The following is a 24,315-nucleotide window of genomic DNA, read 5'->3' on the forward strand; positions in this document are numbered from 1 at the left end:
GGGAGCAAACAAATCGATCCTTGAAAATCGATTTCTAAACAATAATATTAATAATAACAATTCCTATTGTTATTATTACTATAATTCTCAGGTTATTGTGCATAAATCTCTGGATAAAGCTGGTTTAAGAAGGCCTCACACGGGGCACCAATTATGTTGGGGATGTAGCAGGAGCAGATTTGGTTATCAACAGCTAATTATTAATGTCAATATGATTATCGATATTAATAATTATATTTAATATATTATCATGATATAATCATGAATAAACGGGGCACCACCCTGGGATCAGGGAAAAGATAACCTAAAACTGTATTCAGTCTCAATATAAAAGGGTTTACACTCACGTGCCAATCATCATGATCATTGGCATAGAAGTACAAAACCAATCGAACAATTAAAAAGGCGTGAAATTCAAGCACTAGCCTTCACAACCTGCTGTTATCCAGTGACATATACACAACAAGCACAAGAGACCGCTAGTTATAATATAATAAGATTTATTAAAATCAGTAATAATGATCACAATCAATAACACTGCGATTAACAAAGCCTTATTACCTAACTACCTAACACACAAAGCTAAGCTAACAAAGGAAGAGACACACGTGGAGTGTGTGTGTGTGTGTGTGTGCGTGTGTGTAGAGAGAGAGAGCGAGAGAGAGAGAGATATGGCCGGGCGCGACCACCAGATGGAGCTATTCCTCACAGCGTTCAGGGGCGGAGCCACTGACACCAGATGGAGTAGCGAGAGAGGGAGAGAGAGAGAGAGGGAGAGATGGCCGGGTGCAGCCACTAGATGGAGCTGCTATTCCTCACAGCGTTCAGGGGCGGAGCCACTGACGTCCGATAGTATCGCGAGAGAGAGAGCGAGCGAGAGATGGCCGGGTACAGCCACCGGATGGAGCTATGTCCTTAGCGTCCGGAGCCGGAAACAGCTGGCGGAGGATACGTGTGGGGCGGTGTATGTGTGCGTGTGGGTGTTAGCGGTACACAAACAAAGAAAGGGGGAGAATGCGCGCGCAATATTCTAAGGCTCAGGAGGTGTGTTACTATCACACAGGAGCTCGTGAATGAACTGGCGTTCATTCAGCGGGACCGCGGTCTTTTAACTGATAGTAGACGCTTACTGAGCTCGCGAATATGGCTGAGGTTAGTCAAAAACACCGTTACAGAAATCAACCCAGCGGCGTGGGTACACAATCAGCATTCAAATACAACAGCACAGAAAGCAACGGACTTGGCGGTCCGTGATCAAAACTTAAAACACGTTAACAAGAATTACAAGCATATCCTACACTATCAAACGTATGTCTCTGCCCAGACTGATAGCCTCTTACTGGTGTTGCGTCGGTTGCGAGTCCGTCCCGGCGATGGCGGGCGGCGGTAGTTCTTGAGTCCCGGCGGCAGCGGGGGCCGTGATGAGTCGGCTGAGTCCAGACGAGAGCGGGGCGCTTTCCCTCTCGTTGATCAAACTCTAATAAAGAAAACAGCTCGTGTTTCTTCCTTCCACGGGCGACAATATAATCGCGGCTTGGCGATTTGGTCAGCTGACTTCAGACAGGAGCTGGTAGCTGGAATGCAGGAACCGGTTTGGCCTCCTGTTGCAGCGGTGTGCTGCGGTGGCGGAGCCACCTCCTGTTGTAACGTGTGTTGCGGTGGGGAGAGCGTTGGAAGCGCTGTCTTAAGATGGCGCCGGTTTATATAGCTCACGGCTGCTCCCGGGGACCCCCTGGGGTACCTGTGGTTGTCAGCCAATAGGGCACCAGTTGTGTGACGTTGCACTTCGCACCCAGGTGAGAAGTGAAACTAAAATGGCAGTTGTAGTTTTTTATCTCCTTTGTTCCTTTGTCCTGACCGCATGTGAGGGCTTTTGTAGACCGCATTGTGTAGTCCTAATGGTGAGGTCCCGACACACAGCTACAATACACATCACAAGGGCAAAGGACAGCTCTAGCTAGTCAGAGGAAGAGATTTATACTTATGTTTCGGTGAGAACTAAGGGCATAAACTTAGGAAAGGTTTATACAATAAATACAAGTTTACATTCATTATTTTAAAATACAAAAGCATATGAACAAAAATACCTCATGATGCTTCCATCTGTCTGTACTTTCTAGCTCCTGACCCTGCCAGCCTCCAGCAAGACTTTTTATAACTTAAATGTGTTAGGACAATCACAGATGGAAACACCAAGCAGGACTGCATCAGTCATGCAACTCGCTTCTACCTCAACACTAACTCTTTCCTGTTGTCTACTTGTCCGAGGGCCCCTTGAAGGATTGAAACAAAACCTTTTACATGGCTGTGAGAAACTTTTGCAGCCTTTTCGGAAGTTGTCTTGCACTGTGTGTGGCGGGTTCCCTGAAAGATGAGATCGATGGTGGCTTTTCACCTTATTTTTTTAATCATCAAACAGTAGTTAAACTTCCTCTCATGTAATTTCTGCAAAAGGAAACTCAAATCTCTCCCTGACTCAATATGTGATGAGAATCAGTACATACCAACTCAATGTAGTTTTTCTGTGTTATGTAACACTGTGCCGTTGTCAATGCACATGAATAAAGAGTGAAACACACACATGATTTACATAATAGAATATACTGTATGGGGACTTAAATAACCTGCACTTACTGTATCTTTGAAGATGTAATCCAGATCTTTATCTGTAGAGAAAAACCCCACAAACTAACAGTCAGAAGGTACCCACATACCCAACACATGAAACATCCACAAAGCTTAACAGTCTTTACAGACCATATCTTCTAGCTATAGGGACATGACAGGAAATTGTAATTGATATTTTGGTATATTACCCAATATTAAACAAACACATTGTTGATTTGTCATCACAATGTTCTTGTGTCTGGACTTTGGACTTAATTTTTTGACGGAGCCGGCCAGCTGATTCAGATCAACATCTGGCAAAGAGTGTGTTTGCTAAGCACAATATTAGAGTGCTGACATGTCCTTGATTGGCCGTCGTGTTTGACAAGAAGCACATGAAGCATGGAGGCATGTTATGTAAGTTCTCACCCATCCAGTGGAAACCTACGTGATGTCAAAGATGTTGTAATGTCCATGTGTGTGTGTGTGTGTGTGTTTCTTTGTATTGTTTCTGCCTTTGTGCCTGTGTGTGACTCTGTGCAGGGGGTGTTCACATATTGAAAGTTGCAGGGGTCTTGCTTTTCAGACTCTGCCAGCTGACTGTTATGTAATGGGATAAATAGGGCAAGTCCTTGCTGACTGGATTCGAAAGCGATGGTGTGTGTGTGTGTGTGTGTGTGTGTGTGTGTGTGTGTGTGTGTGTGTGTGTGTGTGTGTGTGTGTGTGTGTGTGTTTGTGTGTGTGTGGCCCATCCCACTGTTCCAGAACATTTCCCCTGGTTGCTTTGAGGAGGCTCTCGCTGGCAGGATCCCTGACATTAGCGCTGCTCTCTGGCTGCCTGCTGACTCGAGCCATGGCTGCACAGCTGGTTGTAGCTCTGCTGGCTCTCATCTCCCTCGGTGCTGCATCTGAACCGGACTGTAAAGAGCTGGTTAAGCCTTTGGTACTGGACAGCCACAGCCCTGTGAGTATCAGCGACCGTTCATTATGATCATGATCATATATGAGGAGGCTTTGTAGCACAGCACTGTATCTTAGAGACCTTGACTAGCTGAGTACAGCTACTGTGTGTTTAAAAGTAACTAACACAAATGGTCATTAATTGTATCACTCTTAAGAATAACAATACTTGTGCATTTGTGTAGTTACTGGTTTTTATATATTATCTCTGTTTATCGTGTTACATTAGTAAAGCTCAAGCATATCCAATATCCCATGCATATTCATGCACATTGTATCATTGTTATCTGTAGTAGAAATGTACATTTTTAATTCAATTGCAATTCTTAGCAGATAACAAACCAAAGTCTTTTCCCTAGGATATAAACCAATATTATTAATATTAAGTATTTCATAAAACAATCTCGCCACAAGGTCAAATAAGCTCTTTTCAAGCTTTCAATCATCTTTCTGCTCCTCAGCAGATCAGGTTGTAATAGTTGTCAATGGCAAAATAGGGATATTGCTATCACTATGTCTTTCAAACGTGTTGTAATCTATTGGAAAACAAGGTGTTTTTTTGGACTCTAACACAGATAAGCAGCTCAGTCTTGTGAGTGAGTTGTGTGGATGTCTTACCTCTGTGTTTGTGGTAGATCTATGGGAAGTGGGTGCTCCATGTGGGGTCGTGGGACCAGCCCGGCCTGAAGAATGACCTGGTGTCAGTAAACAGCTCCTGGGTGGATCTGTCGGCTTCCTCAGACAGTGGAGTCATCACCATCTACTGGTCCGACCGCCTGTAAGGACACTGCAGACATTTTATTTTCCACTTTCTCTCACATACAAATGGTAAAGTTAAAGAGTGTATATTGATGTGGATTGTTACTCCTTTTAACATGTTTTGTCTCATTACAGAAGTGAAGATAAATGCCTTCAGGGTGTCGCCAATGCCAGCATCTCAGGGATGACCAGTCACACCACTTGTATGTATTTTTATAGTTAAAATAAAACTCTTAATACTTGTAATGTAATGTAGGTAATGCACGCAGCCAAATAACATTATGATAATAGTTGGGTTTCCTGGGAAAATAGTCAGGCAACAGAGGCATGATACGAATATCTATATTATTACATTTCGATTTGATTTTCAATTTATTTCATTTATATTCCATAATATTGTATGTATGTATTGTGGGCCCATTAAAGTGAAAGCCTTGTTTTTCTACCACAGTTAATATCAACGGTCACACTTCATATCATGATGGGAAGTACTATGAGACCTGCTCTGACTGCCTCCTGTCTGAAGACACCACACTCCTCCCTGACGGCATGTCAAAGGGACGATACCTTTTCCTCTTTAGTAAGGCCATTTTTTTTCCCTTTAAAAACTGTAAATAAACACAGAATTTGGTCTGTATTTTGACCATCATCTCCCCTGGTTTCTTTTTATTATCACCACCTCACCCACCTTGTTTTATTCCTCTGGCTCCTCTTTTACAGCACGGACCGGCGCTCTGGAGCCATCGGAGTTAGAGACCTTCAAGAAGCAGGCCGAGTGTCTTAAATTCCTGCCAGAGTACCATTTTGGAGGAACAGGTCAGCCAACATTTAAGCTCTGTATCTTGTAGCCAATTAAATCATCAAAGTCGTAGTTCTTAATGCTACTTTCTTTGCTGTTCAACCACTTTCTCCTATTTCAGAACTGTGTCCAGATGACAGGGAGCCCGCTTCACCTGCTGCTGAGAATCCAGAGAACGAGGAAACTGATGTAACAACTGCAAAGTAAAGGAGAGCACGGCACTTTGAACTGCATGCAAACAGCCAAACGCTTCCAGTAGTGTTATAACAGTGATCTGCTTTGCATTAGTCATGATACAGTTGGTTTGAGTCGCAGCAACGAGTGCAGAACCTGCAGGTGTCGTGTCGTTAGATCTGCTGCTACGTGTAGTAACTTGTGTACTTATTACTGTGTGTCTCTGCCTGTTAAGCTGTTTTGTCATGATTTAGTTTAGGAAATGGAACACCTGATTAGCTCCTGGCAGATTGTGGCAGGTACCGTAATGGCTGAAAAACCCACTCATATGCCTCCTTCAAATCGATTAAACAATCTGCAAATAGTTGAGTATATTTCCAACTGGGTGTGTGAAGTAAATAAAATAGCTTTCAGTCTTCCTCTGTGTTGTGTTCGCATTATTTATTTCTACCTGTATTCAGAAAAACGTTTCTTTAACTTTTTTCCAAATTAGAAGACATTCTTAACCATGTATCAACATGAAATGCTTCATCAGAACTATTACAGCTCTTCTCAAATGTGCCGCTGTTCCCAGAAACTTCAATAAAGACCGTTGCTGGGTAACGTCTCTGTTAGGGGGGGAGAAAGAAGAGTTTTAAACTGTCACCACAAGGAGTCCACTCAGGCTCAGGGAAATAACCTCCGTTCAACTGAAGAAAAGCTGCTTCAGGCCCTTTGTAAATGGCTCAACTGTCTCAAGTCTTGGCACATCGCCTGGGTTCATTCAGGGGCAACGCTGCAGGCAACAGAGGACTGTTGAGATGGCCATTCACTGCTGAGCAAAGGAAATCTGCATGGGTCTGCATGGTAATTTAAAAAAAATGTCCCCGGTGCATCAGAGTTTGTAGAAACCCCCTCCTCCCCATTATTACTGTGGCACTTGCACAACGACCTGTATTTGTTTGAAACCCCAGAGGGAAAATTAGTCAGCGTTAGAGGTCTTCTGGTGCAGCTTCAGCGACATCCTCTACAGTGCCGACTCTCCCTCTTCCAGCTCATCCTCAATCCCAGCGTCTCATCATGGCTCTGCCTGTTGTATTTCTGTTGGCTCTCACTTCCCTCAGTGCTGCATCTGCACCCGACTGTAAGGAGATGGTCAGACCTTTTATACCAGAGGACCCCAAACTGGTAAGTTTGCTCATGTTATTGATCCCAAAGATTTGATTTAAAAAAAGCACATCATCAATAAGCACATTTTGTTGCATGACTTTTTGTATGAAGGTTTTTGGAAAATGGGTGTATGTGATGGGAGCTGGTGATCCCAAGCCCTACCACAAGGCACTGGAGTCTCTGAAAAGCTCCTGGATAGACCTGTCTCCCACTTCCGACAGTCAAGTTGTGACATTACGTTGGGGAGACCATTGCTTGTAAGTGTGGCAATTTAGTTCATTAAATGTGTTGGAATCATCCTTAAAACCAGTTTGTAACACAATATTCAACAGAAGGTTTACCTTTTCAGACAATATGTTACATTTGAAGTTTGTGAAAACACAACATATTCTTGTGTCTCAGTAATCGGTGTATGTCGGGGGAGGTAAATGCAACAGTCTCAGGAATTGCCACAACATTTCGCAGTAAGTAACATTTGAAATAAGATAAGGCAGCTTATTTCTTCAGCGTGATATTAACAGGATTTATAATAATATACATTACAGCTATCACCATATAAATAATATTGCATAATAATCAAGTCTCTCTGCTTTTAAAGAAAACCTGTCAGTCCACAAAGGACATATTCTACAGACTTGTTCCGACTGCCTGCTGTGGACAGACACCTTTCGAAACGGGGGTGTCACCGGTAGATACATCTTGCAGTTCAGTAAGTTCCTCATCAGTTTAAACATAGTTGCTCAGTTTCAAAGTTGGGAACTCCTTTTAAAATTTATGACCCCTTTTTTTCCAGCAAGGACTGGAAAAATAGATCCCAAAGACGTTGAGATTTTCCAGAAACAAGTCGGATGCCTGAGCTTTCCAGAGAACTTCTATAGCTACGATGGTAAAACAGGTCAGTAAGTCTTCAGTAACCTGTAATGACTGTGGCTAAAAAACAAAGCTGGACCTGTGAGACTTTATAAGACACAGTAATCTGCACAAGTTGCCACAAGGTGGAGATGAAATGCAACATTTAAACATGATGACACACTGTTTTAATGCAGCAAACTTGAAGTACATGAAGAACAATGCACATGGTCCGGAAATGGCAATCTTCTCCATGATGTTCAGAGAATATTTGCTCTCTTCTCTTCTTCTCTCATAGATTCTGTTTTTATCTTTTCCTATTTTAGAGCTCTGCCCCGACGACAAAAGCAGTACAGAGTGAGCAGCAATAAAAAAAAGGTGAAGAGATGCAGCAACATTTGTATTAAGCAAAAATATGTATGTAACGTAGTTTTGTTTTGATCAAATCATCTATTCTATGCATGCCAGGGCAGTACAATCTAGAGATGATTTTTACATATTTACTTCTAAAAACCTATAACAGATAATGATATACTGAATTGCATAAAGATTGTGGTGTCAAAACTGCTGTTTTTGTCGTCTCATGCAGTTACTACATCAAATGTAATGTCTCTGCAGATTAAAGCTCTATTATTATTATAATTATATGCTGTTTAATTGCTATGATTCACTGAAAATACATTATAGAATATGAAACAAAAATAAAGATTCAACCCTTTCACTTATTCACTAATATAAGTGTAAATACAGTAAGTCCTCTTTTGAGCCAACCCAAACCCATTTCCTTAGCAAGGATTTACAACAACACTGTAATTTGGAAAAGTGTAGCAGGCTCCTCATGTCCATATAGTTAAGCCACCAGCCGGCTATAAAGGCTCCCCGGGCCAGTTTGAACCGTCTCCATCTTGCATGACCTGCCGCTGTCTCTCCGCCCGCTGGTTCTTGTACTCTGTGTTCCTGAGCTGCTCTCCGCTTGTGCCAGCCACCTGCATCTGAGCAGTGCGGCCACCTGTTTCTGGCACTGAGACGAGGCGAAGTAATACAGGACGGGATCCAAACAACAGCTGAGGCTGCCTACGCACAAGGAGAGCAGGTACGCCTGGTACGAACTGTCACTGGACTTGTGGGACAGCTGAACGTAATGAGCCATCAGGATGATGTTGGTGGGGGTGAAGCAAACCATAAACACCACCAGCACGACCACAGCCATCACCACGGCTCGGGTCTTCCTGGAGCGGTTCACCACATTGACTTCTGCCAGAGCCTGAATAATACGGACATAACAGACGGCAGTGAAGACAAGAGGGATGAAGAAGAAGACGGAGGTGTAGATGGGGAAGAAGTAACGATAGTACGATTGTAGTTTTTCCACATCCTGCACATCGTGGCAGGTGGTGATGCCCAGGTCTGACAAATAGAGGGTTTGCCCAGAGATGAGGAGAGGAGACACTCCTCCGAGGGCCAGGAGCCACATGGCAGCGCACACAGCCGAGGCCGTCCGAGGGCTGCGCCACGTCAGCGAGTTTATGGGGTAGACCACAGCCAGGAAACGGTCAACGCTGATACACGTCATGAGCAGGACGGAGCAATACATGTTGCAGTAGAAAGCTGCTGTGACAACTCTGCACATGAAGGAGCCATAGATCCAGTTGTTGCCATGGTAATGGTATGCAATCTTGAAGGGGAGGAGAAGGCCGAACAGTAGGTCAGCGCAGGCAAGGTTCAGCATGTAGATCACCGCTGGTTTTCTGGGACGAGCGTGATGCATGAACATCACCACGGCAACAAGGTTGAGGGGCACACTGATGATGAAGACGAGGGTGTAAACGGTGGGGACGAACCTCGTTGTCATGTGACCCCGGAGGAAACATTTTGCATCCTCGGAGACGAAATAGTGCTTCTGGGGATGGCGGTGTGGTTTGTGTATTTTCACAGGCTCCAAGCCCGAGCCGGACCCTCCGTCATCCCTAAAACTGTCCGACAGAGACAGGTCAATGTAGTCCACAGGTTCATCAGTCACTGTTACAAAGTGACCAGAGAAAGTCCGCAGGAACGGCATCGAGCCTGCAAAGAGACGCAGGGAGACGGAGCACAATACTATTAGATGGTACAGATTTCACACCTTACAGTTACTTTTTATTTCTAGATAAAATCCTGAAATAAGCATGAAACTCTGGCATTTCTGTGATTCGGATAATCTGTCTCTTTACAAGAATAATTTTGTTTTATAAATATATGATGCCGTACTTCACATCTTTAACAGGATAGGCTTAGTGGAGGTGTTTTAGTATCAATCATCTTCTCTTTTTTTAAATTTAAAAATATTGTAAAATAAAGTATTAGCATCTAAATAAATATAGTAAAGTAATAATAAATAAATAAGTATAGTTCTATAATAAAGTACTCTATGTAGAATGTCAACTTCCGTGCTGATTATTATTACTATTATATTATCCTATTGTGTCAACCTGCAAAGTAACTTAACAAACAAATAAATGTAAAATAGAAACCAAAACTATCACCGAGTTGTATTAAGGTACAGTAGCCTATCCTCGAGAAAATGTAGCCAATTGCGATAATTGCCTTAATTAAAAATGATTCACAGATAACCTCGGACAGAAATTCGATTTATGGTTGTCATTAATGGCACATTCCTGCAGTCACTAATCGGTCCAGGCATGTAGGAATGGTGAAGTCATTGTCAATTAAAAGTATTGCAACAGACCAGAAAGTACTGCAGATATTTATGACATACAGTATATGGGCGACCGTGTCGTTCAGGCAGAGCGACTGTTAAAACAGGAAGTGCCTCATGTATTTTCAATCCGAGGGGTAATAGAAATATACCAGCCTTAAATGTAAAACACAGCGAGTACAAATCTGTTATACACAATTAAACAATACTCAGCTGTGAGCTACTTCAGAGTTCTGTACCATTTATAGTTCAAAAAGCTACTTACCATTGTGGGAGGCGAGTGCTGAGCTCTGGAGGGAAAACAATACCAACAACACCATTGACAGGTGAACCATGGCTTCACTGGAGACCCTGCAACTGTCTAACACCTAACATGGGTTGAAATGATCGCCTCGCCTGAATTTCCTTAAGTGTTTTTGTGCCAGCATCAAACATGTTATTACAGAGCAGAGAGGATCATACTCCGCCTCCCCTCCACATCTCCTCCCCATTACAGAGAAACCCTGTGCACCAGTGATATTTGACCTCATGAGGAAGGAGTTTGCTTCACAAAAATAAAACAATATAGATATGTACCAATAATATGACTGACGCATGAGGAACAACAAGTAATCGTAGACATGTTTAATTTATTATACATATTATTCAAACATTAGAAATCACTTATATGTTAAAATCGCAATAGCTTTTTTATTAATTTAAACATGTTTCTTAATTAAAAGGCACTGGTACGCTACAGTATTTCATATAGCCATGCAGGCCGGCTGGAAAGTTGTTCCCGGGTGACGTTTTTGAACTAACAGACAGTCGTTTCAACAAACAAGGTAACAATAACAGTGTGTTTCCTGGCTTTTACATACAAAACATGAATATCATTACAATTTCATTCTTAAAAATGACATCAAATTTACAATCACAACATGGAAAATTACAGAGTGGGAACATTTAGTTGGACAACGTTTCATAGTGTGATCCATTAAATTAGAATAAGATGATATAAGACTCTCTCCTGCAACATTTGATGTTTTCTGACTTTTTGTTGAACGAAGGCACAATCTGTTTTCACTCACTTCTCCTGACGCTTCCTTCCACTCGCTCTTTACTTTCTCATTTCCCATAGAATTTTTTGTTTAGGAGGAAGATAAGTAAATTGACATTGACTTTGGCTTTGCCGAACATCTTCATGACGGCCACCCCTTCGTACTGGAGCTGAAGGAGGTCCTGGACACGAACAAACAAACACACAAACAAGCTTTTCAACTGTGCAGTTTTGAGATAAGGTGCTTATTTAATTTTTCTATATGGAGTAGATCCAATTATTATATTACTTCTTTCAGTAAATAATTTACAAACAATTTGTGACCCTGAATTTACAGCCTGGTCCTTCCTGTACACACCCTTATTTGTAAACTATGTATATTTCATATTTGTTCATACTTGATACATAAATATATACAGGGAATTAACTACAACAATAAGTCCATTATTGTTTTCTGTGATATTTCCTGTCCAATGAGTGGAAAAGGACATTTAACTATCTGTCGTCAAGCTTTAGTTTGACCGGTGAGTAACTTCATTTTATGATATTCTGCCACGTTTGGGAAATGTTTACCTGGAAATGAAGCTGGACCTTTTCCATCTCAACGCCCATAAACTTTGCCTTCACCTCGAAATCCCCAACTTCCTCCGTGGGGGAAATTTCAAACATAACATTTTTGAACCTGAAAAAACAGAGAAAGGCAATAACATAAGATTAATGACGACACATTTTGTAATATTATTGCAGAAATTCAAAAACAAAATACAGTATATTTTATCATTGTATTTATATACTCTGGTGCAGTTTCACATTTGAACTCAGAAACACAATAAAGTGCATGGTCATGGTTTTAAGAATAACAGATGAAGCATGAAGGCAGATATCATCTCACTGAACAATACCTCTATCATATTATTTCTCTTTCCACCAAAAGGAAGCTGACAAGGCACTCCCTGAGTTTGGTATATTTAAAAAAAAACTGTTCATAACCAAGTTGCATAACATAAAAACTAAAATGATGGAAACTACAGATTATTGTTTGTGTAAACCCACAAATTGTATGGAAAAGCTTTCGCCTTGCTTGCTTGCACTCGCTAATAAATGGTTCTGCATTGTGTGATATGGTGCATAGTTGTCTTCTTTGTTTGTGTCTTGAGTAATGCTGAAAGGTGATACACAATCATTTGAAATAATGATGATGACAGGTAGGTTGGTTAGGTGGGGGATAGTTTTCAAGTGGAAAAGAATCACATTAAATTGCCTTTTACTCGACTAAAGATGGCGCACGCTCTGCTGTGACAGCTCGGACTGTACTCAGTTTGACCGTGCTGTTGTGTAGTTTTGTGTAGTTTACACTGTCTTTCCTTTGTCTTTGTATGTAATAATAATAATTAACAGCCGTGAAAGTTAAACAGCTGAACTCACTGGTTGGTCTGAAGATCTTCTATCTCCAGGAGGACTCCCTTCTCATGCAGCCTTGCTGCCGTGTACTTCAGAGACTGTGGCTTCCACTTCTTACTGCCCTTATTTTCTCCTTTGCTGTCCACTTTTATAGATCGGCGGGAGTTCCTGGACAAAGGTAACGCAACAAAGAAAAATCACAAGAAATCCTCCCCTATCAACCCGACCATCCAGAAACAGAAATGATAGAAAGTGAGAAGAAATGTTTGAAAAACTCTCGCCCACAGGAGGTTGAAGGTACAACTCACTTCCGGTTGAGGTTGTCCAGGCAGGTCTTGATGTACGTGTCATAATAGTTCATTTGGTCCTGGTAGAAGGCGGTTTTGGAGTTGAGTGCCGTCAGTGTCTGCTGGAGCTTCACAAGCTCGGCCTTCCTCCTCTGTCTGTAGCGTCTTTGGTAGCGGATATCCTGTCAAAGGCACGTTACAGAATCAGAACCTGAACAGACCCAGTCATACATGTTGCCTCGTGCCTCTCCTTATGTGAACAAAGAGCTGCTTGTGTACCTTCGATATGTCATTGATAACGTCCTGGTATTTGTTACTGGCAGTGAGAAAGCCGGCCTGCTCTATGTTACGGAGGTTCCTCAGGATCTTTCTCTTCTTCTGCTCAAGAGGCAGCTGGCTGTCCTCCAGTACCGCCGGGCTGCTCTTCAGACCCTCTGGAGTCTGAGCATCCTGGACCGCCCGGCGCTCTGCAATCTTAGCATGCTCCGACTCCTTCAGGAGCAAAGTCGTATATGAAGTAAAAAAAAACTGGTAGAACTCTAATTTGGCAGTTGGGTATCTAGTATGCGTGAGGGAAAACAAGGACAAAATATCACCTGCGCGTCAGTCGATGCGGTCTCAAGGATTTCTGGCAAGGACTCTCCAGCTTGAATCCGGACCACATCCACTATAAGCTTTTTCGTCCTGATACACACAATAAGAAAATAATTTTTGTTGTAGTTCATTAGTACGTAATGTCACCTCAACCTAAAATATATGAAGCCGAAACGGATTTGATTTGGGAAAGCATGTACAGTATGCAGAAGAATTAAATAGTAATTCCCATCCTTTAATTAAGACTGTAGTCTCACTGATATAACATCACCTTCTCTTAACTGCGTCAAGTCCACCAACTCTGTTATGTTTGTCTATTCGTTTGTCCAGTTATCTCAAAATCTGATCAGATTGTATTGAAACCTGACGGGAGGTTAGATAATGAAAAGAGGAATTTCTCATTAGCTTTAATTGCAGGCTTGGATCCACTAGTGTCATCTCTTTTTTTTAATTCATGCTGAATTCCTACAGCTGGTGGCCAAAGTCTTGCTCGCAGGGCCGTAAAACACATTATGCAATTACAACCAAATTTAGAAGACACAGAGACATCCTGCATTTACATTTTGCAACTTGAAAAAAAAGAAAGTGTAAGCCAAAGAGAAGTGAGAGACCAACTCTCAAATAGAGTCCCCTGTGAGAAACAGATCCAGACGGATACATGTTTACAGGCAAGATAACGCTGAGCACCAAACCTCTTCCTTTTTGGACAGGAAGCGGTAGGAGAGCAGGAAAGACAACAAAGATATGCTACTGAGTGATAGCCACAAAGAAACACACTGTGAAGGGTGAAGTACAGTGCATCAAACAGAACTCTTAGCAATCTCAAACATTATATTGAGTATTTCTGAGTAAGAATGATTCAGGAAAACGGCTTTAAATATACATCTAAGACTGGATTATGGATAATCATAATGGAAGAATTCAGATGATTGCAACATCAAATGAAGCAACTTGTCTCAGCATCCTCTTACAAAAAAACCCTACTTTGTCATTAGAGTCTTCAAGTCTTTGTCATCTCCTTCCAGCAGCTCAAACTTGCTAGTGAGCGTGAGGGAGATCTCCGTCTTGGCCAGCTGGCTCAGAGCACTCTCTCTGTTCGGGTCATTAGGATCTATCGCTCCTTCACCTGAAATAGAACAGATCAGCGTGTCAAAGTGTTATTTTTACATATGTATTGATGGAGAGATAGATATTGTTTGTTTGACAGTACCAAGCAATGTCTCGACATCAGGGACGTCTCCCAGGTCCTGCAGCAGCTCATGCAGCAGATCATTGTGGTCAGGTGAGATGGCCTCCAGATGTTCCAGAAGCAGCTGAATAAATGAAAAAATACAGACCTGATTAGTTCTGTACCTGTATTTATGCAGGGAGGCCATATGATTCATGATCGTCTTATTTAAGAGTTTTTCATTGTTCACTAAAAAACTTGAATGACTTCCTGTGGTGAGTTATATCTGCTTGGGTTTACCGAGTGGGTATTGATGATCTCATCTATCGAGATGTAGATGATAGGTTTGCTTAGAGTCACCATGTCCGAGTATTCATCAATATTAAACTTCTCCTCGGGTTCAGGGACATCACATGCTGACTGGAAAAAGGACCTGGAAGAGGAAGAATATCAGTAGTTAGTGGCAAGAGTCAAAAGGTCAACTTTACTGACTTTTTCTTTCTTTTAACTTGTTTAAATTGCTCATGTTGACTAGTTTCTAGGCAACTACAGTTGATGTGGATTTTCCCGTAAAGATGAGTCAACCACAAAGTGTTTGTACAGGTCTGCCAGAATTCCCAATGTCCCAATTGCTGATACAGCACATAATAGCTTCTTCCTTTGCCAGGATTACCCATATTTTCACCGTGTCAGCTCAACTGGTTCCTGATTGTACAAGTGAAACATGTCGACTGGATTTACTTAAATTCTCAGTATCTTGACTTAACCGCTCCCGTTTCTTACCTAAACTTCTCATAAGTCTGAGATATGTAGTTGTTCATCGGTGTCATATGTGCATTTTCGCCCTCGAACAACTTATTGGCAGCAGCGTGCTGTAGCATCTTGGCCACAGACCCCAGGTTGCGACGCTGGTCTACGTGGAGCTGCCCTCCTGCCGACATGTCGATGATGTCGAAGCCATCCGGGGCCACGATGGCTGGGTTCATGTAGCGGTAGTAGAGCAGGTTTCCTACAATCTGTCACAAAAAGAAGAGAATGCATCATTAAAACCATATCTAACATTACACTGCTCACAATAACAAAGCATGCAGAGAGGACAGTGAGAGCAGAATGTGAACACACTGTGAATGCAACAAAAATATTTGCAAACATGCGAGGGACTCTACCTTCATCAGCTCATCCTCTGAGGCATCTGGGAACTTTTCATGGAGGCTGTTCTTCAGAACTTTTGCTATGTATCTCATACCATAACTACATGCAAAACAAAAAGCACCGATGGGACATCAAAGGACAAACAACATGCATTCACACACTAAAGGACAAATGATATAACATGCGTGTAGCAGGGGAAATAATGGGACTTATTTGAAGCATTGATACTTGTATTAACAACTTCAAGTATGTAATGCTTTCAGCTTCTCTTTATGTGTATACATACAGACATAAATACCTTTAGCACCATCTAGTGGTATGTCATTTTCTTTTAAATTAAAGAAATAATCCAAATGTGAAAATGCACGTCCTAATGAAACAACTGGGTTACTTGTGTATGACTAATGAAGCACAAAGCAGAGTTTTTGTGTCTGAGCAGATGACTGCTTGCTCCAAACACAATAATCATCTGGTAATGACCATGTCTCAGGCACTTTAAACCTTAACAGCCACATGGAGGCAAATTACATGCCGAAGCACATGATCGCATCCCGGCTAGCCCTATTTTTGTCGCATTGCTTTCATTGTATTGTTAAATCAGAATGTAAAAACTCAGCTGAAGGACAAGAAAATACAATAACAGATTTAAAAAACACTAGGTAATAAATAAATAACAATAATATATCATGTACAAAGAGAAAACTATGTTTCGAGTATCCTTCCAATTACTTTCACCACATAAATGTGAAATTTGATGTCAAGAATCCAACTGCAGAATGCATAGCGGAGACAGAATAACAGGGGCAGCTTAACATAAAATGCTCAAGTAAAACCCAACAACCACTCCAAATTATGACCTCATAGAAAGAAATTCCATCAAGTCTTGGATAATTTTGTAAGAACACTTTCAATAGCGAACGTCAAAAACACATCCTATTTTGTTCTTCCTTAAAAAAGAGCTGACATAATCATGCTGACCAATAGGAAGATAAGAGGACACTGACACTAAATAGCTCCTGAAACTTACGGGATATTATCCAGTGAGGACACAATGGAGTTCAAGACCTTATCAGTAGCAGACCGTAACGCCAGACTGGAGGCCTCCAGCCTGCTGCGTACCTCCTCATGTGACATGGCCTGCTCGGGAGTCACTTCGTAAGGCAGCTTGCTGTGGGATGAAAGCAACAGTAGGCACATGCTCATTGTTGTCCATTTCTCTACATTACGACAAAAACATACCATAAACTGATTAAATTCCTACATTTATTACAAGGCATTGTTGGTATCAATCATGTATGGTGTTAAAAAATTAAAAAAAATAAGAAAAAAGGAAACTAAACTTAAACTTAAATGCTTTGGAAAAGGGTAAGCAGTAATTAGGATACGACATGCAAATCTACCTGTTGGCACTCATAACAAAAGGTCAACAAAACTGACCACTCTGCACACAAACACATGACCTTGAATAGTAAACATTGGGCCATACCAATGGACCACCACCCCTCAGCAAAACTTCCCCCCACTGTCTGTCCCCCTACCTGGCCTCTCCGGTGGCCGTCTCTAGCTGGTTCACCCAGGCTTTATACACATCCACTGGGTTGGTGTTGATGCCTAGACTCTTGTCCTCGATAATGTCTTTGACCACTGGAGCCAGCAGCTGCCGGAGCGTGTTGTGGCCGCGTGCCCCTCTGTTGAAGCTCACCACCATCTTGATGACGGTTGGATTCCCCGTCACAATGTCCTGGATCTGGTCCACCTTAGAACTGAGACACATGGAGAAGACGGTACAGCTGATCAGTACCATCTGCCATACAACAAACAAAACGTGTACACCTGTTTTGGAAATTTCAATCACAAGGTAATACAATGACAAATGCAGTAGCATTACTTAACAGTAACTCACTTGATTTCCTCTTCCAGAGCCGTCTTGAAGAGTTTCAGCAGCAGATACTCCTCTCGTTGGTTCGAGGCATAGTTGTACAAGGTGAAGACCACAGTGTCCATAAACTTAGTGGACTTGTTTTGGGGCATCTGAAAGATCAGCTTGGCCAAGTAGGGTGGATTGGTCTAAAGGGGAGATAAAGAGAGGTGTATGACGTATCAATATCATATTGAACCTTTTAGGTTGAGCAGATACAAGTTGTAGTTTTTATGTCACCTGCAGCAGATAAAAGAGGTGTTGGTAGGCCTCCAGCTTCTTTCTTTTGCCTTTACTTAGACCCTTGATACCCAGTCTGTCTCCTGTAGTCAAGTCCTCTTTACTGGCTTTATTTTTCTTGTTCTTCATTTTCTTATTATGGGAAACAACATCCTTTTCGAAGAAATAAACACCAAATGAGTTAAGTAGACAAACTAGACAAGACATGATATTATTACCGGAATACAGTTCAGGAAAAGCAAGGGCTGCCAACCTGCAGAGTGATCCGGTTCTTCACCAGAAGTCCAATCTTTATGTCCATCAGGTTCAAGTCTTTCTCCATCTGCTGATTGGAGCGGATATTGGTGACCACTTCTTCCCTAAGCCGTGTCACATCCTGCTCTTCCTGAAGGTCCAGGGCGCTCTGCTCCAACAGGTGGACAAACTTGCGCACCACCGACAGAGGAGGATCCGTGGCCCCGGCTGAGATTCACCATGTAAGAAAGTCAGCAAAATCACACAAGTACAACAAACTAGTAGAGCTTACAGTCAGATGAGCTCAAAAGAAAAATAGTGACCACGAACTATATCGCATCCTTTAAAACCAGGACAATACTCATTTAAACCAGTGTTGAAATATGCAGATAATCAAAGTCCCAGACAGTTGCTAGTCTCAAATCCCATTAATGATTCATCAATATAGCTCAGCTACAGGAATGTAAAATGCTCACTCAGGGTTCTGTAGTCATCTCTGGCTTTGTTGGCCTTTAGAAAAGCCTGGATCTTCACTATTTGTTTTTGCTAAACACACAGATAACAGGGAGTTTTACACAACATGGAACAAACAACAAGAAACCCAAAGGATGTTGCTCATGATGCCGATTGACTAAAGTGTTACTCACATGATCTTTGAAGTACTGCAGCCTCTCATTGTATTTACGTTTGGCTTTCCACATTTTCACCACAGACTGGATCTAAAAACAGCAGCGTTTTATGTCAGATCTTTGAGATGGGACCTATGTTATTAATATTAGGTATATAATTCATTAAACACATCATCCACATTGCAGCTGGAATTCTTAGATTGTGGCTCCTGATTTCCACAGACTGTTGATAAAGCTCTCACTTGCAATATTGTGCATAGCGTTAGTTGTTTAGTCATTCAATAAGAATTGTTTTTTAATAATTATTTTCTAAAAATGAAAACAGTGCATCACCTTGACAATAGAAGCAACATTTTTCTGAAGCAAATCCATCCTGTCTTTGTACATTTTCCTCTGTTTGTAGCCTTTCCAGCAGGCCTGCAAAAAAGGACACAAATATTATCAAAAACAGATGTCAATGCAAGATGTGTGTTTTTCATCAGTGATACAATAGTATTTAAGTCAATCATTCTCCAGGTTTTGTCTTTGAGGGATTGTCACTGCTCCATCATCTCTATTGATTTATTACTGCTTCAATAGGCCACAGTGGCATCAGGAATCACAGAAGTGGATCTGATGTCATCAACCACAGTGGAGCCGCACACACTACCTGCAATTTGACCACATGTGGTTCCTGCTTGCGTAGATACTCCATTCTCTGGACGTGCTTTTTCCTGACCAGGTAACCTCTGATCCTCGCCTGCAGCTGGGTCACCAATGATTCATTGGCCATCCATAACTGTTCCCTATTATATTCTGCAGTCAAACAACTGAGAACGCTCTGAGGGGGGGAAAAAGCATGTTTAGAAGTTCATCTATTGTGTGAATATTACCTGAACAAATGAATAGGTTTTAATCAACATCACAGAATCCAAGAAGGAAATCAATCAAGTATGTTCACACAGAATGACATAATGGAGTAGTGAAGTTATGCAGTATAACATGGGGGTACCTGGATTTCCTCTTTACTGAGATGGCCACCATTGTGTTCAAATCCTTCAGGCTCCTCCCAGATGCCCTGTCCAGTCTCCAGGTTATAGTAGTAGTCATATCTGTCCTTCATGCAATGTTTTACCCACACACTATCAGTGCTGCCTGGACGAACAGAACACACCCCTTGAATGTCATATTGAAACCCAAATCTGAATATCAATTGACTTCTCAGTTACTCAAATACGGAGCTTCCTTTCTTATGGGTCTTGTGCAGAGAGTCAGGTTACCTTCAGCAGCACTGTGTGTTTGTCTCTGTGCCAGTTCAACCTGATATGTGTCAGCACATTCAGGGAGCACCGCTCTCAGTCCGGCATTGGGAACTTGCAAAGCCTGCAGAGTATTCTGAGAGTCCCCCTCGGCCACGATCCTGTTGATATCAGCAACCGCTCCAGCCACTAGAGTGACCAAGATCGATCCAAAGAAGCAGACGTTGAGTCAAAAATGAAAATGAAAACAGCACAGTATAAACGAGTGAGTTAGTGAGGGATAATCCTCAACAGGAAAAAACATCACACTAATGGGCCCACAATCAACAACTATATTACAATATTTAACTGTAGAGGAACTTACACACCTAAAAAAAAGGAACAAAACCTTTATTGCATGTAACCGTGACAATCATAATGTAGTACTCCAGTAGATGCTATACACCTGTATTTTTTAAATTTTTATTTAACCTGTATTTAACCAGGAAAAAGACTAATTGAGAATAGAAATCTCTTTTACAAGAGTGTCCTGGCCAAGACAGGCAGCAGCATTATCATACCTACACACAAATACAACATAAACATTGAAGACACTTAGCATCCAAAAAGAGCTGTATGTTGTACCAGTATGAACTGGTGTTTAAGTAGTTATCTACTCTACTGTATGGATGACTGGATTGGAACTCTGAGTACATACATGTGAGAGCCTCCTCTTCATCCTGGTTGGCTGTGTGTATGGCCTCTTGGATTTGGTCCAACCACAGTACTGCAGACTCATCTCCAGAGCTCTACGACCATAAAAGCACAAGGTCACTTCTCATATTCAGAGGAAAGAGACCAAACTGCACATCAGACCCACAAAGCATTGTTCATGCATAGCCCGCACAATTCTAACTTGATATCAAATTAGAAATCTTATTAAACGATTGGAGTCAAAACATTCAATGTGTACCTTTGGAAATATTACAGAAGTTACAGTAAATTATGCAATTTATCAAGTTAGGATTGTGAATATTTTGTTCTATGGCAGTAGCACTATAGCAACACTGATTACCAGCACTACGCAAACTGGTGCTATTAGAGCAACAGCAAAATAATAGACAGTACCATTTCCTCTCTGTCCAGAGGTAAGATCTAAGGGAAAGGAGAATATGTGAGTTGTTTTCAACAGTTACACTAAAAAAACCATATCCTCGCCCCGACTCACAGACCCTGACAATTTAACATCACAACAACCACACAGAATGTTGATTCAGCCTGGCTTTTGTTTGGTTCTCAGGCTAATTTTAGAGGACTCTGGTGGGGCCCGGGGTATATCCCTAACCACAGAGCTAACAGGAAGGAAGTCAGCATTAAAACACACTGGAGCAGACTAAAAGCAGCTTCTTTTTGTTTATACATGCATCTGACCCATGATTTCCCGGCCAACTCATTTCCAAGCCAGCTAATTGTGTACTGAGAGAGCGTGGCAGCGTCAGCCTCGATGCCAATCCCAGTGAGATAAAAGTGCAGTGTGATTAAAAAAAGAAATTAAATATGTGTCTTTGTGACATAATTTGAGTCTAAAGTTTACAGTACAAATGAGATAGACATTAATGAACTTGTTTCATCAGCCCAAAACACTAATACGTTGTGTATGGATCACAGCTGCTGGTGAACCATTGTGCAGTGTCCTCCTACCCCCAGTGAGTCAGTGGGCAGTTACTGACGCAAGCAGAAGGGAATTCAGTTTTCAAGCCTAGACAGGAAACGTGCTCAGTGCACCGTCAAAACTGACGCCCACATACAGTACACTAACGGGAAGCAGGCTTGAGCACACGCGTTTATCGAATCTACTGTCGTGCTGCAAAGATGCAAAACAGCAAATGTTATTGGTGGAGGACACCTACATTTACTGTGAAGAAGCAACAGCGACAGGGGTGAAGACGAGACGAGCTGAAAAACGTTGGACTACAGACTGGAGGGGGATATGGCCGACCTTGTGCCAGGACTACTCATTTGTTTGATGGCAGTGCAGACCATTCAACATGATGGTAAGTTTACTAAAACATCATAAGCTTTTGCCAAAAGGAAAAGTGCGTTCATTTTTTAGCCAGGGTTGAAAAATGTATATGTTAATGAAAAGATCAACACTCATTTTCCAAAGCAAAGTAAGTAACACAGCTGTAAATACAATACAACATAAAAAAAGGATACTAAATAATGCATGCTTTTATGATAGAAAAAGCTTCTTTGTATTCTTTGAAAAAAAAATCAAACATATATAACTAGAAAGTATTCAACTAGACGACAACAGACAGCGTAATTAACTGTAGTTAGTTTTAAAGTAGTTTCAAACGTACTTTTATTATGAAACTAAAGTTGCTTGTAAGCCATAAACAATGTTGTCATTTACAGGAAATAGAACTAAGAATCAAACCAATGATGCACCTGGTGCGGGACCAAAAACCTTCAAGGGGACGCTGTACAAACGTAACCACACCAACCAGCGGACGGCCGTGCTCCATCCCAGCACTAACTCCTGGCTGTATGTGAGACCGGAGGACCCGGTGAACGCCTATACCGAAGGGGTCCTCAGCACCAGGGTCATTCCTTCCTCGTACATCCTGGCCATGCTGGTGGGCATTCCCTCCAACGCCTACATTCTGGCATTCCTCAGAGTCAGGACAAAGTCCTTGTCCACGTTGGTTCTGTACCTGAACCTGGCCTTGTCCGACCTGCTGCTGCTGCTGTCGCTGGCGGTACGAGTTCACTATCACTTGAACGGGAACAACTGGATATTTGGGGAAATCTCCTGCCGGCTTATCACAGCCTTGTTTTACGGCAATGTTTACAGTTCCGCTCAAACTATAGCATGCATCAGTCTGAATCGCTACCTGGCTGTGGTCAGACCGTTTTTGTACAGGAGGCTGGCTAAGACTACGCTGGCAGGATGCACATGCTTGGTCTTATGGTTCCTGTTCGGGGCTGCTATTGTGCCCGAGCTCCTGGTCCAGCAGAGCTACCACGTTAGACACTTGGATGTCACCACCTGCCATGATGTTCTTCCCCTAGAAGAAAAGTCCCATTCCCCACTGGTGCCATATAGGCTGATGCTGGTCTGCCTGGGCATCATAGTGCCCTTCCTGATCTGTATCTATGCCCATGTGGCCGTGGTGTATCACCTAGGGCAATCTCGTTGTGACTGGAAACCTTTCATCAGGGTCAGCACTCTCGTCTTCGTCATCTTCATGGTGTGTTTCTTGCCTAGCGGCATCCTACATATCGCCCACTACGTCAGCCTGCTTTCCAGCGGAGACGACCGGCTGTATGGATACTACAGAGTAGCCGTGTGTCTCTGCTGCTTCCACAGTTGTCTCGATCCCTTCCTGTGTATTCTCATTTCCAAGATGGCAGCCACAGAACTACAATTCATCTCCCTGCGCGGGATCGCTCAGATGCCGACTGTGACGTGAGACTGGACAGAAAAGGCTTGCTGGACCATTGTTGTGAACCAGCAGGGAAGCACAAGCCCAAACAAAAATAGGAAAGATAAACTGTACACTGTGAATTTTACAGCGTGACGCTGTAGGTCCAAACCAACACCGAGCTTTGTGAAATCAGTTTTAGGGATATAGGCATCGGGAAGGGAACAGTATAGTATTTTTGCCAAGTCAAGATTTTTTTTGTTTTGAATTACATGTATAATATGTACATACAAAGTGTAGATAAAAATGAACAAATAAGCTATTTACATTCATAATCATGAAGTAATGTATAATGGAGCCATGTTAGGTAGAGGTGAGAGGTTGGTGTGCAAATCAACAACAATTACAATGAGATAAGGTTATGAAATGTATTGACATTATATTACAAGAACATTTTTTTCCATATATACTGTATAAATAAACTCAAATAGAGTCACTCTACCTGGCAGAGGAGTTGCTTGGTATGCTGTAGGACATCGTGGTAGTGTTTTGCTGTGGCTGAGTTCACCCCTGTTAACTTGGCTGTAGGGAGGAGCAGGGCGGCAAGCGTCTGCTGATGATCGCCTGAGTTAAGCGCCTCATTGATCTCAGCTAAGGCCATGATGCCTGGAAGTGCAAAACACATGTTATACTTGATCAATCAAAGTGTTCCATTTATTGTGTGTATTTAAAAAAAAATGCTCATTGTAGGATAACACTTAAAATAAAACATTTTCCATATTGGTTTGAAACTCCTGGCTCAAAAATCCTTGAATGTAGAGTTACACTACGTAAAACAGAACTGGGAATCTGTGAGACTTTCTTACGTTCGTGCTCCTCGTGGACCTGAACGTTGACTGTGTCGATGCATTTTTGAACATCGTTCCAGGTGAGGAACTCTTGGCCCTCGGCAAGAGTCTCGCCTCGCAGTTTGATGAGCGTGTCAGCGTACCTGAGGGACAGGTGCATGAAGAAGT

The 24,315-nt window shown here is 42.1% G+C and overlaps 4 protein-coding genes across 6 annotated transcripts in view; 2 read left to right on the top strand and 2 right to left on the bottom strand.

Moving 5' to 3' along the window:
• Positions 1–3,350: 3,350 nt before the first annotated feature.
• Positions 3,351–7,905, top strand: LOC311023048 (saxitoxin and tetrodotoxin-binding protein 2-like). 2 transcript variants are annotated; one of them, XM_084024703.1, is made up of 8 exons: positions 3,351–3,571; positions 4,203–4,345; positions 4,462–4,529; positions 4,778–4,906; positions 5,047–5,142; positions 5,247–6,466; positions 6,560–6,705; positions 6,851–6,912. In XM_084024703.1, the coding sequence occupies exons 1-6, from the start codon at positions 3,461–3,463 to the stop codon at positions 5,330–5,332; spliced, it is 633 nt and encodes a 210-aa protein (XP_083880829.1). In that variant the 5' UTR covers positions 3,351–3,460; the 3' UTR covers positions 5,333–6,466; positions 6,560–6,705; positions 6,851–6,912. The 2 variants fall into 2 exon arrangements, with proteins under 2 accessions (XP_083880829.1, XP_083880830.1); XM_084024704.1 differs by lacking the exons at positions 3,351–3,571; positions 4,203–4,345; positions 4,462–4,529; positions 4,778–4,906; positions 5,047–5,142 and adding exons at positions 7,047–7,157; positions 7,242–7,343; positions 7,624–7,905 and having other exon boundaries at positions 6,184–6,466.
• A 193-nt stretch (positions 7,906–8,098) lies between these two features.
• f2r (coagulation factor II (thrombin) receptor) lies at positions 8,099–10,430 on the bottom strand. The gene is made up of 2 exons (XM_084024702.1): positions 10,258–10,430; positions 8,099–9,361 (listed from the first exon to the last, which is right to left on the bottom strand). Exons 1-2 carry the CDS (start codon positions 10,325–10,327, stop codon positions 8,148–8,150), a joined length of 1,284 nt encoding a protein of 427 aa, XP_083880828.1. The 5' UTR covers positions 10,328–10,430; the 3' UTR covers positions 8,099–8,147.
• A 176-nt stretch (positions 10,431–10,606) lies between these two features.
• Positions 10,607–24,315, bottom strand: part of iqgap2 (IQ motif containing GTPase activating protein 2) — a 29,092-nt gene continuing 15,383 nt past the window's right edge. The window contains exons 14-39 of one of the 2 annotated variants that reach the window (XM_084025300.1): positions 24,166–24,290; positions 23,802–23,965; positions 21,000–21,026; positions 20,590–20,680; positions 19,914–20,081; positions 19,646–19,788; positions 19,304–19,474; positions 18,988–19,071; positions 18,673–18,744; positions 18,502–18,571; positions 18,045–18,253; positions 17,792–17,944; positions 17,537–17,700; positions 17,172–17,396; positions 16,661–16,801; positions 15,648–15,732; positions 15,265–15,497; positions 14,782–14,914; positions 14,524–14,626; positions 14,298–14,439; positions 13,316–13,403; positions 12,999–13,211; positions 12,741–12,901; positions 12,457–12,600; positions 11,605–11,713; positions 10,607–11,213 (exon numbers count right to left, since the gene is read on the bottom strand). In XM_084025300.1, coding sequence (XP_083881426.1) covers positions 11,100–11,213; positions 11,605–11,713; positions 12,457–12,600; positions 12,741–12,901; positions 12,999–13,211; positions 13,316–13,403; positions 14,298–14,439; positions 14,524–14,626; positions 14,782–14,914; positions 15,265–15,497; positions 15,648–15,732; positions 16,661–16,801; positions 17,172–17,396; positions 17,537–17,700; positions 17,792–17,944; positions 18,045–18,253; positions 18,502–18,571; positions 18,673–18,744; positions 18,988–19,071; positions 19,304–19,474; positions 19,646–19,788; positions 19,914–20,081; positions 20,590–20,680; positions 21,000–21,026; positions 23,802–23,965; positions 24,166–24,290 — 3,532 coding nt within the window. In that variant the 3' untranslated portion in view covers positions 10,607–11,099. The remainder of the gene's footprint in view (positions 11,214–11,604; positions 11,714–12,456; positions 12,601–12,740; positions 12,902–12,998; positions 13,212–13,315; positions 13,404–14,297; positions 14,440–14,523; positions 14,627–14,781; positions 14,915–15,264; positions 15,498–15,647; positions 15,733–16,660; positions 16,802–17,171; positions 17,397–17,536; positions 17,701–17,791; positions 17,945–18,044; positions 18,254–18,501; positions 18,572–18,672; positions 18,745–18,987; positions 19,072–19,303; positions 19,475–19,645; positions 19,789–19,913; positions 20,082–20,589; positions 20,681–20,999; positions 21,027–23,801; positions 23,966–24,165; positions 24,291–24,315) is intronic. The other variant, XM_084025301.1, reaches the window with a different exon arrangement.
• On the top strand, positions 21,083–23,795 carry f2rl2 (coagulation factor II (thrombin) receptor-like 2). Its single transcript, XM_084025302.1, has 2 exons — positions 21,083–21,925; positions 22,290–23,795. Exons 1-2 carry the CDS (start codon positions 21,862–21,864, stop codon positions 23,345–23,347), a joined length of 1,122 nt encoding a protein of 373 aa, XP_083881428.1. The 5' UTR covers positions 21,083–21,861; the 3' UTR covers positions 23,348–23,795.

The sequence above is a fragment of the Eutrigla gurnardus genome (assembly GCF_963514095.1).
Source record: "Eutrigla gurnardus genome assembly, chromosome: 13".
NCBI classification, from domain to species: Eukaryota; Metazoa; Chordata; class Actinopteri; order Perciformes; family Triglidae; genus Eutrigla; species Eutrigla gurnardus.